General features: G+C 39.2%; 1 protein-coding gene across 2 annotated transcripts in view; it reads left to right on the plus strand.

Moving 5' to 3' along the window:
* The first annotated feature begins 322 nt into the window (after positions 1-322).
* Positions 323-18,732, plus strand: part of MORC4 (MORC family CW-type zinc finger 4) — a 50,215-nt gene continuing 31,805 nt past the window's right edge. For both annotated transcript variants that reach the window (XM_060138295.1, XM_060138297.1), the window contains exons 1-6: positions 323-390; positions 6,356-6,488; positions 12,044-12,261; positions 13,015-13,162; positions 15,454-15,586; positions 15,921-16,049. In XM_060138295.1, the coding sequence (XP_059994278.1) occupies positions 6,457-6,488; positions 12,044-12,261; positions 13,015-13,162; positions 15,454-15,586; positions 15,921-16,049 (660 nt within the window). In that variant the 5' untranslated portion in view covers positions 323-390; positions 6,356-6,456. The remainder of the gene's footprint in view (positions 391-6,355; positions 6,489-12,043; positions 12,262-13,014; positions 13,163-15,453; positions 15,587-15,920; positions 16,050-18,732) is intronic.

An 18,732-nucleotide genomic window follows, 5' to 3' on the forward strand; every position in this document is an offset into this window, starting at 1 on the left:
CCGCCGCCAGCTGCGAGCGGGAGCGAGCGAGGGCCAGTCCGGGACGGCCGGGCGAGGAGTCCGGCGGCGGCAAACGAGTATCGTGGCGGCCAAAAAAATGCTCCTGTACCGAGGGGCCCCCGCGGGCCCTGGCGCGCCGGGCAGCGCGCTGGCCCGGCCGGGCGGCGGCCCGCAGGCCTTTGGGATCCGCCTGAGTACGGTAGGTCGGGGGCCCGAGGGGGCGGACGCGCGCGCGGGTCCCGGGGCTGCGGGGGGCGCGCGGGGAGGGCCCGGCGGGCCGAGGCCTCACGCGGGACTGGACCTTCTCTCGCCCCCAGATGAGCCCCCGCTACCTACAGAGCAACTCCAGCAGCCACACGCGACCCTTCAGTGCCATCGCGGAGCTGCTAGGTGAGTGGCGAGGGCGGGCCTGGCCGCGATCGCCCGAGGCAGCGGTGCCAACGTGGTGCCGCGGACGCGAGAGGAATGTGCGGGGCGGGCGGGGGCTGGGGTGGGGGCGTCGGGACCGGCCCCGGCTCCGTCGCCAGGGACGAGGTTCCGCGGATTAAGCTGAAGAAACAAGGTGTGTCCTAAGAGTTAGGACTCCAGTGTGGTTTTTCTCTCTGGCTCGTGATGTTCCGGGCACTTTAGGATAGCGTAGTTAATAATCAAAAGGAGATGCATAAAAATATCGGGCCCTGAGGCAGCTGGGCTCCACGGGGGCCGGCGACAGACGGAGGACGCCAAGCTAGCAAAGGGGCATGAAGAAAGGTCTGGAAGACGGAGTTATTTAACTTTTGGGACCAGAGAGTCTGGGAATGATGGGACATCTCTTAGGAGATGACACGAGTGCATTTGGCTCCCTGCGACTGCGAAGGGCTGGGTCCGCGGTCCACGAGCGCCCTCACACCGCTGGAATGAATACTGAGCACTTAACCTCTCGCTCCACCGATGTTTGCTTTTAAAGCGTTTTCAGTTGATCCCTTGAAGCCAAGTACACCAGCTTTTGCAGCAGTGTGCTAAATACTGTGTGGAAAGCAAAGAAGAAAAACATTCCTGGACAAAATGCAGCACATTGCAAATGTTTCAAAAGCTGAAATTAGGGAGAGATGTTTATGGGGCAAGATAGCACAGAACAAAATCTTGAAAATGGTTTCAAAGCTCCCCAGATGAGCCCCAGTTACAACTTAAGCAATCGCTGTGACCATGCAGTGTGGATTGCCTTGGGCGAGAAGTCAGTGGGCAGCAGGAGGAGATGGTCAGGAGAGTTATTTGGAAGGGTGATGGGGAGCTTTGATGATTAGTTTGACCATAACACAGAATGCTCACAATATGTATGTTCATTAGAAGGTGAAAGGGGAAAAGTGACATTGGCACGTTTTGAATCCTGGAGAACAGGGACTATATTTTTAAGGTTTTGCACCATGCCTTGAGGGAAACTCATAGTGGAATGCGATATAAGTGCATGCAACTTACAAAAAAGAAAAAAAGAGGAAAAAGTAACAATTTGCTTAGTGGGAAATGAGAGACAGAAATGTGTTGTTCCCTCACAGTGGCACTGTGCAAAACCATATGCACTTATGCTGTACTGTGTACTGAACTTTATGGGTGATTTAAAAAGTGTTCCATTTGTAATTTTGAATATATATGATTTTTTGCCTTAAGTATTAACTTAACCTAATTCTAGCCTGAGCTGACCCGTATAAGTGCAAGTATACATGTGTATTATATATCAATACATACGCACACATCCCTGCACACATACATACAAACACAGAGATTTTAAAACCAAATCACAACTATTTGTGGTCATATTAATAATAGGGAAAAGGGAGAGCAAAGTGTTAACAGGTAATCCGAAGCTTTCATTTTAGGTTTTCCTTCATAGTTTTCTCCTCCGCTTATGCATTAATTTTCTGGTGAACCATTCATTCGATAAATATTTATTGAGCACTCACTGTGGGCAAGGCCACCGTGGTGGGTACAAAAATGAATACAACATAGGTTCATCTTCTAGTAGGGGAGACAAAACATGTACAGAAGGTTTATTCTTTGTATAACTGCAAGATAGAAAGTGATATATCAGCAAAGATAGACACATTGGGTGCTGTGGGAGTTCAGAGGAGGGAGGGATGACTTCCAGCTTACCAGGAAGAGGAGGTTTAGGAAAGGCTTTGGAGAAGAGGTGACATTTGAGCTGAGATTTGAAGGATTGGGACATGTGGATATGGGTGTGGGGAGGGGAGGGCATTCCAGGCAAAAGGAACAACTGCATGAACAAAGGCATGAAGAATACTGAGTAGTTGAGTTTAATTGGAGCATGGAGTTCATGAATAGTCAAAGCTATAGGTCCTTAGAGAGTTTACATAGAGCTTTCATAAATACATTTTTAACTATACCTTTTGGGGTAGACGGCATCATCATCATTATTATCATCCTGCAGATAAGAATACAGAGGCTCAGAGAATTTAATTGACTTTTCCAAGATTGTGTGTTTAGTAAGTGGCAGACCCAGGACTCAAACACAGACATTTTTACTCCAAGTACCAAGCGGGGAATGAAGTTAGGAAGGTGGGCTGGGACCGAAATGTGACTGGGAGGCTTGGGTATTTGAGCTTTTAATCTGAAGTTTTCTGAGCAAGGGAATGTCATGATCAGAGCTGTGCTTCAGGAAAGTTAATCTTGCAGCATTGTATAAGATGAATTGGAGAAAAGAGAGACGTGGCTTTGAAAGACGAGGTAGGAGATTATCAAAATAATCCAGATGAGAGGGAATAAACTCTGTAAACTAAGAAAGTATCAATGGGAATAGTAATATTCAATAGCAAGGTGTAAGAGAGCCTAAGGATGTATAGGGTAAGAGAGGGAGGACAAAAAAATGACTGAAATTTCAAACTTGTGGTCATTTGAATGCTGACACTGTGTGTGTGTGTGTGTGTGTGAGAGAGAGAGAGAGAGAGAGAGAGAGAGAGAGAGAAAACAGAGGAAGAAGAATAGCCTTGTATCAGAAGATGATGACTTTAATTTTAGACAAGAACAGTTTTAGATACTTGCAGGATGTCTGTAGGGCTGCAGCTTGGCCCTGACAACCTTACAGGATCCTCATAGGCTATTCCGCTGCAACAGGAGGGCATGGGAGGAAGCGCTGCGTCAAAGCCATCTCCCACTCGCCATCCTGTCTCTCCAAGGATTCTGTCATGGGACACTTTCTCATTGCTTCCTGGGTTATGATGAGCTATGAAGCTTCAGTTACAATGCTCTTTTAGAAGATCAGGGGTCAGATGGTTAGGGGATAAGGTAGAGTCCCTGGGGTCTGGTTTCTCATGCTCTTGCCTAAGTGGTGGGTGAGGGAAGTTAGAGTCCTCCCACTGAGGGTAGCATGGGCCAGGTTACGAGAGATAAGACTACTGGGATCTGGTAGCACATGAGGTTGTGTGGGCCAGGTTAGGGAATAAAGACATCCCAGGACCTGGTAGTGTAGCTCTTGTTACCAAGTCCAAGCTCGCTCTGCTCGCCGCACAACAGGCCAGTGAATCAGGAGACGAGGTGTTGAGACAAGGAATATGACTTTATTCGGAAAGCCGGCCGACCGAGAAGATGGCGGACTAGGGTGTCAAAAGAACCATCTTATCAGGGTTTGGATGCCAGTACCTTTTATAGAACAGAAAGGGGGAGGAGATGAGGAGGTAAAGTGAAAAGGCCATAGGTTTTGCAAATATCCTCTAGAATGGCCAGTCTCGGGCAAGGGATGTGTTAATTTCTTCTTTCTTGCAGCCATCCACAGGTGGACTGGGTCAGGATGCTTCCCTGAACAAAGGCACTTTGGTTTAACATTCAGGCAGAGAGGCAGGATTCCCCAGGCAGCCCATTGTGTATAGACAGTATCCTTTTAGTGAACAAAAGCAGTGGAAAGCAAAGGTTAAAGTAAAAGAAACAGATCCAACATGTAGTCAGATTTGGGTCTTCCCTGTTACCCTCTCACCTAAGTGGTGGGCCAAGGGAGAGGAATAGGGGTTCTCTCACTGCCCTACCTGTTCACAGGCTAGATGGGCTGGGCCATGGGAGAAGATAGATTCCCTAGGATTTGATAGCATATGCTACATGTTGATAAATTTTTGGAAGGTTAAAAGAGGTAAGATTGAAGCCAGCCGCCGGATTGGTGCCTTATTATTATAAGTTCATTTATTGAGGCCAATCTGTTATTATTACAATTTCATTTGTTGAGGCCAAGTGAAAGGCCACTTAAAACTGAAAGTAAGTGCAAAGCTGTGCTTACTGCTGCTGGCCTGTCTGCTGATCTCTCTTTCCCTGCTGCTTCAGCTGACCCTGGCCTCTGGCATGCCACCCCCATACTCCACCCGCTTCCAGCCAAGGAGATAAAAGGTCTAGCTGCTCCTGGCCGTTACCTTGTAACTCCTGAAATGCCTGTATTAAAACTCTTTGGTATGTTTCTGTAAAAAAGCACCTAGTAAAGTTTGGGTGAAATTTACAGTAAAAAGGGAAAAAATAGAAGTGATTTTTTGGTGAGAGGCCTGCAAGCTGGTTCATTGAATGTACAGTTTTATAAATGCAGAATTGGAATTGATATGTATTATATGTTTGAATTGTGAATGTTCATTGAGTGTTAGAAAAAAAATTCCTCTATGTCCAAAGTTTCCAAAGTAAAAATGATGTCCTGTTGGTTGACAAGTTAAAGGTATCAGTCTCAATGGCCTTGGCTTTCTTCCAGTAGGAGTGATTGATAGGTTCTAAAACAATTCAGGGCCTGCTTGCCAAGTAGTTTCTTGGAACAATGTAGGCAGCTTCACAATGCTGAATCCTTCTGTCAGTTAAAGAAAAAAACCTGCTGCCTCTTATTACAAAGTAAAACACTGTATTTCTGATAAAGCCACTATCGCATGTCAGACTTAAAATTCCTGCCAAAAGTTGACCCACTCGATTTACCACGTGCCACAAGGCTTGGCACCACCTAGTCCTTAAAGATTGACTATATCAGACCTTTTAACCCCCTTCTGGGGCTATCGGTGATGCCTTTCTGCTGTTAAGACTTTTTGGTGACAGCTTTATCAGTGACTCTGGCAACACCATTGTGGCCCTTGAAATTAATCTGTCTTGTTTTATTTGATGGACATTCCACACATTTAAGTGGTTGTAACTGATACTGTTAATCGTGTTATAAAAACTGATATTTTGAATATGTGCGATACTTCTCTTGCTTGTAAGTGATGTTCCCAGTAGAGAAATGCCATGATCTGAACATTGGTAGTGGGACGAGTACACAACCAGAGCCCTACCCGGATCTCTCAGCCCAGCCACATGGTATTAGTAAATCAGTGTAGGATCCCAGGGAAAGGGGAACAGGTGGAAGGGAAGGTCTTTGTCTTGATTAAACAGCTAGTAAAGACAGGAGTGCTAAGGAACCTATCCAACAGATTGCACAGACTGCCCTCCCACTTGGGCCAGTGAGCCCTAATGAGACTTTTGTACCACATGTGTTAGTGACTGACAATTATGTAAACTGGCACCTGTGGCAAAAAGAAGTGGCTATTAGACAATGGCACCCCCTGGGGTTGTAGACATGGCACATATGTTAGAATATGGCTATATTGGATGTCTTTGGAATCTTAAATAATTAACCTATTGTGAAGACCTAACTCAGAAAGAATCATGAAACTTTCTGTATTTATATTTCCTACTCTAATTCTATGTTCTCCATTTAATGAGGGTAAACAGCCTCACCTTCAAGACTATTACAGAGTGCCTAAGCAGAATCACTCCTCTGAGCATGCTTACTACGATCACTGGGATTTAGGCAGGCAGTTAGTGTTTTGGTTTTTAACCTGTAACTCTTTCAGTGCCTCTTAGGCTATAAACAAGGATGGTGATAATATCTGTGTTCTTCAATGGAGGAGGTGATGTAAAAAGAAAGTAAAAGATAAAATCTTCACAATAAACTCTAACGCGTGTGGTATGTATCTATTTGTACCAAAGCTGCAGGTTCAACTCTTCTCCATAATCACCCCTTACTGTATACGTTTGTGAGCAGTAAAGTGGCTGAAAAGACAAGAAGTGATAAGACGAAAATGGAGCAAAATGCTTGGTATATGGAGGAGTTATTTTTCCCACAATCTCTGAAGTTTGAAGAGAGAAAGCAGATTGCACATCAGTCATCATATGAAATCTAGAAATCAGCTTCATAAACCCATCTGCCATCATACCTATTTTCCCCTATACCATTAATGCTCCCTGCTCCCTTCTGGGACATTCACATGAAGGGAATAAAGGACAGTTTCTATGCCTTAGGGGCACTGAACTAGAGCTTTTAATAGAATATTAGAAAAAGAGATCTGATATCACAGATTTCTACCTTTTGCAGATAATGCTGTAGATCCAGATGTATCCGCCAGGACGGTCTTCATAGATGTTGAGGAGGTCAAGAATAAATCTTGTTTGACCTTTACTGATGATGGATGTGGGATGACACCTCATAAACTACACCGAATGCTCAGGTAAAGATGTCTTCATTCTTTTTCTCTTGTCTTGAGTTCATGAACTCTATTTAAGGCTTAATAATTTTCCTTTCCCTTCATTCATTCAACAAATATTTATTGAGCTGCTGTTATGTGCCAGGACACAGGTTATGAAATAATCACTCTTCTTGCCCTCACAGAACTTAGAGTCTAGCTGGCAATTCAGACAGTCAAGCAATAATCATAACAAAAAATGATAGAAAAGTATAGGATGCAATGAGATAACTCATCAGGGGAGCCCAGTCTGATCCAGGAGGTCAGGCAAAGCCTCTTAGATTAAGTGATATTTAAGCTGAGATCTAAGGGGTGAGTAGTAGAATTCAATGAGGTAAAGAAGCAGGGGGGCAAGGGATGAGAGTCCCCGCAAAAAGAACAGCATGGGTAAAAACCTGGAGGTCTTCATTGGTCTAAGACCTTCGCAAACTTATATTAACTTAAATTCACTCTTAGTTCAGGAGTATTGGCGTTGGAACAATTTATGGATTGAACCATGAACATGCCTGGGTATAATCAAGCCCCATGAAAGATAAATAGAGGACATCATACACATAATCTTTGAAAGTTTTGCAGTAGAATTACAAGGTTAGGAAATTCTCTTTTCTAACTGCTGAAGCTGGTGATAACAGATTTCTCTTGCCACTGTCAGTTCATTTAATTACTTTAAAAGGTTTGTAGTTAAGAATGTAAGTTTGTACTTTATCATCTTCACATATCACTCAGTAAAAGATGAGTGTTTCCTCAACTCCTTCCTTCTCTCTTCCTTTTTTTAGCAGATGAGGTTGATTACTCTCCATGAGGCTTCCTGAACTAGCGTGTGAAGCATGAGTACCAGTGGAGGGGTTCTGTGGAGGAGGGAAAGGGCTCTGAACTATAAAAACGGAAAAAATTCATTTGGTTGTAGTTCTCTTTGAAGGTATTCTAATTCTATAACCCTGTTTGTAGGGAAATCCCTTTGATCCACCAAAGAAAAGAAGTGAAATTTGGACATAACCAATTATAAATTTGGTTATGTTTTACCACTCAGCAATCTGTGTACCTTACGTCTCAGATCCTTATAATTAGAAGAATATCTGAGGAAAGCTTCTAGAAGTGAGATAAGAATGCGGCCAGTATGTTGATGAAGGTATGGAGTTGGCCCTATTTTTAAACTTATAGCCTCACTTTTATCTCCTAAAATTAATATTTTATATAAAGAAAAAGAGGATTTTAGATGGGATGGAACCAAAATATTTATGTGTCTAATTCTGTATATACTAGTTTTTTTTCTAAAATCACTTATCCTCTTATTGGTTCCTTCCCCCCACACCTTATCCCGGTGACATGGGTGTCAAATACTGGGCCCGACAAATCTTACTACCTTCTATTTTGTCTGTAGAACTACATCTGTGAGATTTGGTGCTTACAATTACAAGGCAAGAGGAAGGAGGAGGATGGTTTCAAAATAATTGCAGCAACTTTTGTTCCAGATTCTTTCAACAAATTTTTACTGAGCACTTTTGTGAGAGTCACTGGAGATAAAGTGGTGAACCAGACAGACATGATCCTTATTGCCAAGGGGCTGGCAGTTTAATGAGAAAGATATAAAATAATTGACTAGTAATACAACTACATAGGTTATTCCACTAGTGGTAAGTGCTATGAAGGAAGAGTATAGTTTCTATGAGGGTATATAGCCGAGGGATCTAATCTAGTCTGTGGAATCATAAAAGGCTACCATGCAGCTCGGTGCTTTGTGACCACCTAGAGGGGTGGGATAGGGAGGGTGGGAGGGAGACGTAAGAAGGGGGAGATATGGGGATATAGGTATATGTATAGCTGATCCACTTCTTTATAAAGCAGAAACTAACACACCACTGTAAAGCAATTATACTCCAATAAAGATGTTTAAAAAAAAAAAGGCTATCATGAAGAAATGACATTTGAGTTCAGATACGAAGGATGTTTTGGTCCCAAAAATCAGGCAGGAACTACAGCAGCCATAGGGTTTTTTGGCATTATCATGCCAAATATGTTTCCCACTAATTTAAGCTGGGCCGTTGTTCCTCATATTTGAAAATTAATTTCAGAGAATTTTTAAAAATTTTGTTGAAGTATAGTTGATTTATAATGTGTTAATTTCTGCTGTACAGCAAAGTGACTCAGTTATACATATATATATATATATATATATATATATTCTTTTTCATATTCTTTTCCATGATGGTTTATCACAGGGTATTGATATAGTTCCCTGTGCTATACAGTAGGACCTTGTTGTCCATCCATTCTATATATAATAGTTTGCATCTGCTAATCCCAAACTACCAATACTTCCCTACCCCTCACCCCCTTGGCAGCCACAAGTCTGATCAATTTTAGAGAATTTTTAAAATGAGTCCTGGATTATGTATAGTTATATGTGTTGGATTTTATTTCTGATCATATCTTAAAATAAACTTGAATCTGTTAGAAGGTCCCATTTATTTAAAAGAGATTATTTAGTCCAATTCTAACTTCCAGCCAGGGATTCCACTTACCACAATTTGTTTTAAAATAGTTGAACTTTAGAGGTAACTTTGAAAATTATTATTAAGTATATTAATTTTTCTGTTTGTGGTTTGGAGGCATATTATTTTTGTATTTGGAAAAAAATAATAGGTAACTATGCAAAATTATTAAGCCTACAGAAATTCTATTTGACCTGTAACATTTGTTATAATCTTATTCACATTTTCCAACTTTTTATGCTACTCTTATATTTTCAGGCTAATAAAATAGTTATGTAACTGAAACAACAGTTTCTTCCATAAATGCAGAATCCCATGAAAATCAAGTTAAAAAGAAAAAGCCTATCATTAAATTTCTGTAAGGTCCATAATTAATTCTCTTTAGCTTAGGGGGATAGGGTGTGAACCAACTAGTCTATATATTCAGCTGCCTTTTTCAGCAAGTTGGAAAAGGTCAAGGATTAAAAGCAGCCACAGATCCATGGATTGAAGGTATTTGCTACCTCTGATCAGAAGTGCATTTCCTAGTAGGTCTGTTCTTCTAAAACAACAGCCAGAGAATAACAGTGTGCTTAGCATTCTTTCATTATTTTATACAACATATTACATCACCAGTATATTTAGGGAGCAGCAGTACCTGCCCTTGTATGTCCATGAATTTGCTAAGGTTTTTTTTTCATGGATCAGAGTCCCAATTTAAATTTACCCCTCTAGATTCTAGAATCGTGACATTTTAAGGAACTTGGGAGCAAGCTGCTATTTTCCTGGATTCCACTCAAGGAGCCCCCTTGGTGTGTAAACACCGTTATCTATTACACGAGAGGATAGAATAGGACTTACTTATTGAAGAGAAACCACCTGTCTAACCAAACTATATAAGATACGTTCCTACCATTCTGTTATTTATTGTGAAGGCTTTTATATTAGGTAGTTATTTGATTGGTATCTGGCATCTATTCTGCGATTTTCAGTTAAATAGAATACCTAATATGGGAATGCAAGTGGAATAAAAGAACACACGGGAAGAGTTAAGGGTAACATAACAACACCAACATACTGAGCTTCCAGCTCCTCTCATCTCATTATTCTCATCCTTTTCCATTTCTGGTTCTGGCCCTGCCCCACTACTTATCTTCTCAACCTTATATAGTCATTTAGTCTCCCCAAACCATAACACAATGAAAGTTTATAGTTACAAAGGAAAAAAGAGACGCTAGATGGCAGAACAGGCCAGAAAGGTAAGGAAATTAAGGGAGTAATATAGTCTCCCTATTCTCACCACTTCTCCTTGAGCACCTAATTGAAGCTTTGGTGGCATTAGAGTAGGTTTAAGTCCAAATAACCTTATAGATCCATTTCACTTGGTAGGTAACATTACTGTTTATGAAGAGCCCTGAGTTTTAGATATGACATTAGATCTCAAGTATAGGTAGAGGATAGCACATGACAATTCTCAGAATGACTTCTAGAGTTAGTTTAAAATTAAAGTTTGAATACTACTTTATAAGTTGTAATATATTGTACATACAGTGTATCATTTAACCCTCCTAACGACCCTATCGTTTTTAGGTAATTCTTCCACAGGAGGAAAAGGAATGCCTGAATCTTACCAACTTCTTTAAGTTTACTTCCTGGAATGCTAAGACCCATAGACTGCAGAAGCTCAATGCTCTTTTGGTATTTTCAAAGGAACTACTCTCCTAGAAATTACCTTTTTATGTGGTAGGATTTATTTGTTGGATACACAAAGCTCCTATAAAGTGTCTGCTCTAGAGGGACACAATGATGTTATCGTTTAACACTTTGAAATAGAAAATTAAAAGGTGGTCCCCCTTCCTCAGGAAGTGAACACAAACCCTGGCCTCCAGGAAGTTGAAATCAGGCACCTCAACCCAATTAAAAGAATAAGAGCCAAGGCCAAGCTGCTCAGCCATGGCAGGTAGAACATCTATTTTATTGATGTTGGAGAAGCATCTCATCTGTAATATACGAAATCTTTCCTTAGACTGTAAACCATGCGGGCAAGAACCATGTCTCTTTTACTAACAGTTGTGTCTCCAGTGCTTAGCATGATGCACAGCACATAGTAGGTACTCAGTAAATATTTATTGAATGAATGGTAGTGTACAACATTGTAAACTTAGTCCATCTAGAGAGAACTAATCCTTAAAAAATTAGTTTCATTTGTAATGAGAGAAGATACATGAAGATAATAATCATTTTCTAGATGTCATATCTTTAATTTTTTTTTGGTTCGGTCATTTTGTTGTGTGTTTGAATGGAAAATATAAGAAAGGGAAAGGATCTGGCTCCCAGATTAAGCTGATCATAAGGGGCTACAGAGATTGTTGAGGTGGCTCGGTGAAAGGCCCTTAATAAAACAAGGGAGACTTTATACTGCAGCTGTTTGCTGATATTCACAGGCAGAACTACCTATTTTTATCCCTTGGCCACATTCCAATGAACTGTCCCAGCAGATGGAGCAGAGGGTAAGAACTGGAAGTGTTATCCTTTGAGTGAATAGTTGAAATTGTCAAGATATATAACCTCTGACTTTCAGATTTCTAGAGAGTGATATGACCAGGTTAGGGATGCCTAGCCTAGTACCTCTAACTAGTGCTAGTGCCAGTTATCTGGTACTCTTGTTACCCTCTCTAGGGTGTACTCTGAGATAACCACCCTTTTCATCTTCCCCTAACTTTACTATTAGCAATCACAGCTATTTTATCTAGACAAGAAAGGCAGCTGCCCCATGGCCTTCTCCAGCTCTCTCTGTGAGTGAAAAGAGGCCGCCTTTACGTTTTATAAAGTGTGACTCTAATGTAGCGGAAGCGTTTATGTACACACAGACCACACAGGAAAATCGGTCCCATTACCCTGTAGTTATTTCCTATGTTTTTAACTTAATAATTTTGCCCAGAAATACCGAAAGGAAGAAAAAAGGAAGGACTTTTCATAAGTGTTCTTCATTTGAAAGCCAGACATTCTGCCTACCTATCTTAGGATGCTTTTTACCTTTCTGATTTCTTTTTTCTTGTATAATTACAGCTTTGGCTTTACAGATAAAGTAATAAAGAAGAGCCAGTGTCCCATCGGGGTCTTTGGTAATGGTTTCAAGTCAGGCTCCATGCGACTAGGAAAGGACGCTCTCGTCTTCACCAAGAATGGGGGTACTCTCACTGTTGGACTCCTATCACAGACCTATCTGGAATGTGTCCAGGCCCAAGCAGTTATTGTACCAATTGTTCCATTCAACCAGCAAAACAATATCCTTTCTGGAAATGGAAAATGTTAGTTAAAAATTAGTCCTATCTGACTATTCTGATAGAAACCTCTTTCTACAGGTCGAATCCAGCTATCAAAAGTTTTCATATTTAAAGAGGTATTCAGGTGTCTTAAATTTAACTGGAATTTCACCCTATTAAATATTTTTTAAATAAATGGATCATTGACAGAATCTTAGAATTATATTGCAGTTTTCACTGTTAGGCGATTTGATCTATATACTATCTCCCCACTCCCACCACTCCTGTGGTAAAGTTCCCTAGGGCCTTCTCTTTTCTTTCCCCCTAAGGGTAGTTACATTTGCGTCACTCTCCTAGAAACATACTATTTATCAGCTTATCTGACAGCTGAATAGCTCACTTTTCTATACCTGGACAAGCTATTATTTCTGTTAGACACCAGGTGTCTTTACGCAGGCAGTATAGCAATAAAGTTTGAACTCATTGCTTCCAAAGAGTTGAAAAATTCAGCCTTTGAACTATTTCTTAAGTATAGGACTGTCTTAATTTATATTATATCTTTGAAGCTATATTCTGCAGGCGTAACTGATTTTGGTTTTTGTCTCTACAACCTTTCTGCATTTCCCCCCTTTCCTTTCTTCTGTAGCAGTAACACCCATGCTTTATATCTATATGTCTATATTTTGTCTAAACTGGCAACCCAAAAGGCAGATCTTCCTGACTGATAGCATCCTCTTAAGATATTAATTTTTCTTTGACTATACTTGGTTTTACAAAAAATGATTATTACTGAGGATTCCTTGCCCAGCCTAGAAGCCATCTTGAACTATTCAATTTTCAACAGTGAAAATGACCTGCTGTCCCAGTTTGATGCCATCCCAGGCAAAAAAGGCACTCGTGTTCTCATTTGGAACATCCGCAGGTATAGTATTCCAAGAGTGATAGATTCTAATAAGCAAAAGCAGTATGATGAAGCATATTTTAATAAATCGCTCTAGAGAAACAGAGTAGATAAATTTTGATACATGTTTGTATATCATTACAAACCTATCCTTAACTTTCTTAGAACCACAGCTCTGTTTGAGACAGTGCTTCTTATTGGGAAAACGTGGAGCTTGATAAGGTGGAGACCTACATACATATCCTGAAGCTATTACCATCAAGACAGTTCAACATTATTCTAAAATCTTCAGAATCCATTATAAATATCTATTTTATATTCACGGACACTGTTTTGAGATAGGTCAATGGTAGTTATTTTACCTATTTGCAGTGAAAATGAAGTAAGAGAAGGAGAAATTAGGGTAACAAAGCACAACACAATCTTTAAATAATAAGGACCTCTGTATAAATAATAAGGACCTCTGTATTACTGTTTTCAGAGTAGCTGGATTAGAAGTGGAAAAATCTTCAAAGCAGATACATTTGAACTATAATGAAGCTGGCTTCAGGTTATGTATTTAAAGCTAATAAAATAACCTAGAAATACTTTGGGGTATGTCATTTGTTTAACTTTGCCATGTTAAATGGAACACAGTGTCCACTGAAACCTAAAAATCTTTAATATAAAATAGAGGTGTTACTCTTATGTTTAATAGAACAGAGGAGCAGATATATTCATTCTTCTTTTTTCTCCATAGGTCAAGTATTTTGCCTCATTTCTTAGTTGGGTAAAACTTAGATAAAAACCATGCTGGTTTATATAGAAAGTACTTTCCATTAAAAAGAAAAAAAGTAAGGTAATTTACATCTTCCTGTGTCCTACTGAGAAAACCTCAAGTAATATAATTTATATTATAAAGGATCATTTTCATGAGCCATTTCCAGTGATTTAAACACAATAAGCAGACTTTTTCTTTGTATATTGTTTCTCAGTTATATGGTACTAGGTGTTATATAAATAAAAGATTCTGTGGTCCAAGAACTTTGGAAAAAGCTGGCTTAAACAAAGCTTACCATGTTGCTTTATTGCAGGACTTCTCCGAGGCTTTAATATGCTAATGTTATTTCAAAATACATTGAAAACGTTTAAGAGAGCAATGTAGAATGCAGTGTTTCCCAGTTTCAGAAAAAATGTTTCTCCAGACCTCCTTTCCTTGGATGGTGAATGGTGAGCACCAGAGAGGACAGGGAATCTCCTCAGAGTACATGCGTTAGAGTGGGGTGGGGTAGCAAGAGTCAGGATTATCCTGCAAAATACAGGATATACTATTATAGTGACATGAGCTTTAGACAGGATACGTATCATAGTGGCTCTGGTTCAGCCCTGAAAAAGGAGCTACATTTTCAACACAGCAGCTCTGAGCTTCTGAAACCTCCAGTATGTGGGAGGTATCCCTAGAGCTTGAGGTGGCTCTGGGAGCCAGGAATTGTTTCTCAATTTTATTTGATTATACAGGCTTTATTTATCTCTTTATTTCTTATTTAAGAGTATCTTGGGGGACTGCTGTCCCACAGAACAAATTTGGGGGACCATTGTTCTGATATGTATTTTTTCTCTGTAACCTATCATTTGTTTTGCATTTTTTCCAGTAACAAAGATAGGTCTTGCCTTTTTTCCCTGGCAGTTTTTAGTGATGTAGCCCAGGGTCTTGGAATGGACCATATTTAGGTGACCCAAAGGGATTATGAGAAGAAGAAATGGTCCTAAGGAAAACAATATGAGTACTATTATATTTAAATGATAATTCTAGAAGACTAACAAGTATATGCTGTTCCTGTCGCAACCTTTTTTTGTCCTTCTAAGAAATAGAATTAGATCTGGGGAAATCTTAGTAGTCCTTATACTATTGCTAAAGTTAGAAAGAGTAGGTTTTGATTCATCTGTCTATTCATTTGGGGGAAATGATGTTGAATGACCTACCGAACAATACCCAGAAAGTTGAGATCTGTTTTCAGATCCTGCCTTGAGGATAGCTGGCATCCATTTGATTTATCGGATCACAGACATTCCCACCTTCCTTTTTTTTCTTTCCTTCTGTGCTTTGTATCACATCTCTATGAAACTTAGTAGATTTTTTTAGGCTGGAAAGGCCCTTAAATATTGTGTGATCTTCAAAGCAAGTAATGTGTAGTTCCTTTGAATTGGTAGTCAGGGAAAGAAATAGGTATCTGAGTTTTGGCTCATGTTGTTTCTTTTCTCTTGGGTTCCTAGTGCATTTTTGTCCTTTGGAGCCAGTTTTTGTTAGATTGGTACTTGTCTCTTTTACCCAGAAATAAAGATGGAAAGTCTGAGTTGGACTTTGATACAGATCAGTATGATATCCTGGTATCAGACTTTGGCACAGAAGAAAAAGAGACTGGTGGCATTACCTCTGAGCTGCCAGAAACAGAGTATTCTTTACGGGTGAGTAAGAGTGGTTTTTCTTCAACAATGAGAGGTAAGATATCCTGTAACATGAAAATATTATAATACAAGATCTCACTTTAGTTATATAAAGATGACAACCTTTTGACCCTATGCTAGGATTCCTTTTCACTGTCTCCACTGAAACAATGTAGCTAATATAGTCAGCAGCACTTAGTGTGGTAGTTGATTTAGAATAACAAGGTATAGAAACTGAGTCAAGTATTTGCCCAGATTAGATCTCAGTTGCTAGCAGAGTCAGTAGATGGTAGCAACAGGGATGTCAGTAGAATTGGCAATATTGTGTAATAACTTTCCCTTCACTGTTCCATAGGCATTTTGTGGCATTCTATATATGAAGCCACGAATGAAAATTTTTCTGCGTCAAAAGAAGGTGACTACCCAGATGATTGCCAAGAGCCTGGCCAATGTAGGATATGATATATATAAACCTACCTTCACAGTATCCTTACAACTACATGAAGCTGACCTCTTTGTTTCAGGATTAGATTTCCAAGTTGGCACAGAAAAACAGAAACCTTTCCTTTTCCAATTTAAAAATATGTGTTATAGTACAAACCCTATTTTAGGTATCTAAGGAGGTATTTCTTGAATGCCAATCTGTGTGCCAATTTTATCAGAAATCAACTAGAAATTATTAAAATAATACAGTATCCTGAGACTTTAGAGATTCTGGTTCAGTAGATTCTGAAATCTCTTTTTTTAATAAGAAATATTTATTTATTTAAATGAATAGCTAGGTTTGAGAATCTCTGCTATAAGGAATGATTCACACTGTTTGGTTTGTACTGGAATTTTGTTATATATATATTACATTGATTGAAATAAGCAAAATGTTGACTAGAACTTGTTCATCTTTTGGACATACTATGATTTTTGCTGTAACAAGTCCAGACTTATGTTGATAAAAGTTAGGAGATTGGAAATTAAAAGTTGATTTTCTAGGGTGAGATAAATCTTCAACAGATTTGACATGGATTTCTTGGTACTTCTCATATTGACAGCCACTCAGAGAAGTAATTACTCATTTTCACTTCTACCCTCCACCCCACCCCATTGCCCTGGGAATGGATTTCAGGCACTTGAGGAAATCTTAAGATGAGCTTTGGAAATTAGGTCCATCTTTGTTGATGGATTTTGGGGTCAAAAACGTCTTTGAAAGGGTGAGAGTTCATAAGCAGTTATGAAGAATTGCTCTTGTAATTTATTCTCTAGTAATAAGCTCAGCTCTTGGCCCAAGAAACATGTTCACACTCTGTTTGCTTTATCAAAGTCATTATCTAGCTTACTTTGTCTTTATTCCCCTGACCAAAAATTAGAAAATGCCATTCCCTTTTAAATAGCCATATGGTTGTTACTCATAAGCAGATTGATTTTCTCCTTTTGAAGAACACAACCCTTGTCTACTGTGAAAGTTTTTTTTAAAGCCCTAAACAAACCTAACTTAACAAAGCCAGAGCTAACATTGTTAGCATCTGTAGGTAAATTAGTTATAATATCACTGTATGTAGCTAGGATCTTAGTGCCATAGTTTTAACAGAGCCAGTCTAAAGTGTCTTTCAACTATTGTCTCAGGATATACCACATTTCTACCTCCAGCTTCTTTCTTCTGTGGGTTTCTACCAGGGTACCTCCTATGCATGCATTCTGTATGTACCTGAGCTCTTCTCAACCTCCCTTCCCATTAAACTGGTTACCTTTCCCTATTAGAATTTGGGCTAAACGAATTCACTCTAGGCATGAGTAAAATGAAACTTCTAATAAAATTTCCCCTAAAGTCACTGAGGGAAAAGATTACTGATGCTGACTTATTTATTCCTCAGTTCAGTTAGCAAAGGCGTCTGCTCTCCTCTTGTCCTTTCTCCTTATTCTAATTTGGGGAATCTCCTACCCCAGTGTACTTCCACCCCATAATTTAGAATTTAAAAGTATACAACAGAAAGAATTTGACCATCTTTATCTTTAAAATGTTAACTTTATGGTGTAGAATTTTGGGTTTTTGTTTGGGGCAGTTTTGCCCTGTTTTGTTTTTTCATTGGAATAGGGTCTTATTTGAGATTTGATTTGAGCTTCTGGAGCCCAGAACATTATATGTTCTGAGCCAAACATTACTGTGTTATGTACCCACTCGTATTATGTCTTCATATCATACCTGACCCACTTGTCACATGGATTTGATGCAAGTAGCTTGTTACTTAGAGGGGGTAATGGAGATCAGTTTTTGGAAAAGTAACAAAAATAAGTTTTCATTTAACTCATTTGGACATGAAGATTTCTTAGTATTTGTTTTAATGAAAATCTCAGTTTCTCTATCTCCTTTATCTTTCTCACTCTATTACCTTGGTTTTTAAATCAAATAGGAGTTGCTAAAAACTCATAAATTATTCATGTTTTATGTATAATACTTAGTTCTCTTTGTTTCATTTATCCAAGCTTGTTAACTTCTTCCCATGAAATATATTACAACAGGACTATTTATTGTCCTTTACCTTTAAAAGTGGTTTTGTTCTTCATGGTTTTGCTTTCATCGTGTTTTGTATGATTAGCCGGACTTACCTTATTGCATGTAATTGTGTGAATCTGTGTTGTACCATGTATCTTACCTAGCAGCAAGTTAAGCAGTTAGCAAGTGTTAAGAAACGTTTTGTGATTTATGAATTTTTAGATCACTGATGGTATTTTGATATATTTTCTTATAGTCTTTTCCATGTATACATTTATAGTATATATTTTTAGATGAAACTTGTTGTTCTGAACATTTCCTAATGTTCCCAAATACTTTTCAAAGACATAATTTTAAGAGCTGCACAACAGACCATGTGGATACACCAACATTTATTTAGTCATTCCCTTATTGTCAAACATCTAAATTATTTATGTTTTTTTAGCCATTATAAATCACTGATAAATTTCTGTAACTCATAAACCTTTATGGTCTTCTCTGACTGTTTCTGTAGGATAAATTCCTGAAAGAGAATTACTTGTTCAAAGGTTAAGAATATTTTTAAAGCTGTTGCTACCGATTTTTAAAATGCCTTCTAGAAAGGTTATACCGGTTTACATACAATGGTGTTTGATGTGTTTTGCTGTAATATAGTGCAAAATTTTGTGTGCTAAAGCTCCTG

The sequence above is a fragment of the Lagenorhynchus albirostris genome, chromosome X (genome assembly GCF_949774975.1).
Source record: "Lagenorhynchus albirostris chromosome X, mLagAlb1.1, whole genome shotgun sequence".
In the NCBI taxonomy this organism is placed as follows: Eukaryota; Metazoa; Chordata; class Mammalia; order Artiodactyla; family Delphinidae; genus Lagenorhynchus; species Lagenorhynchus albirostris.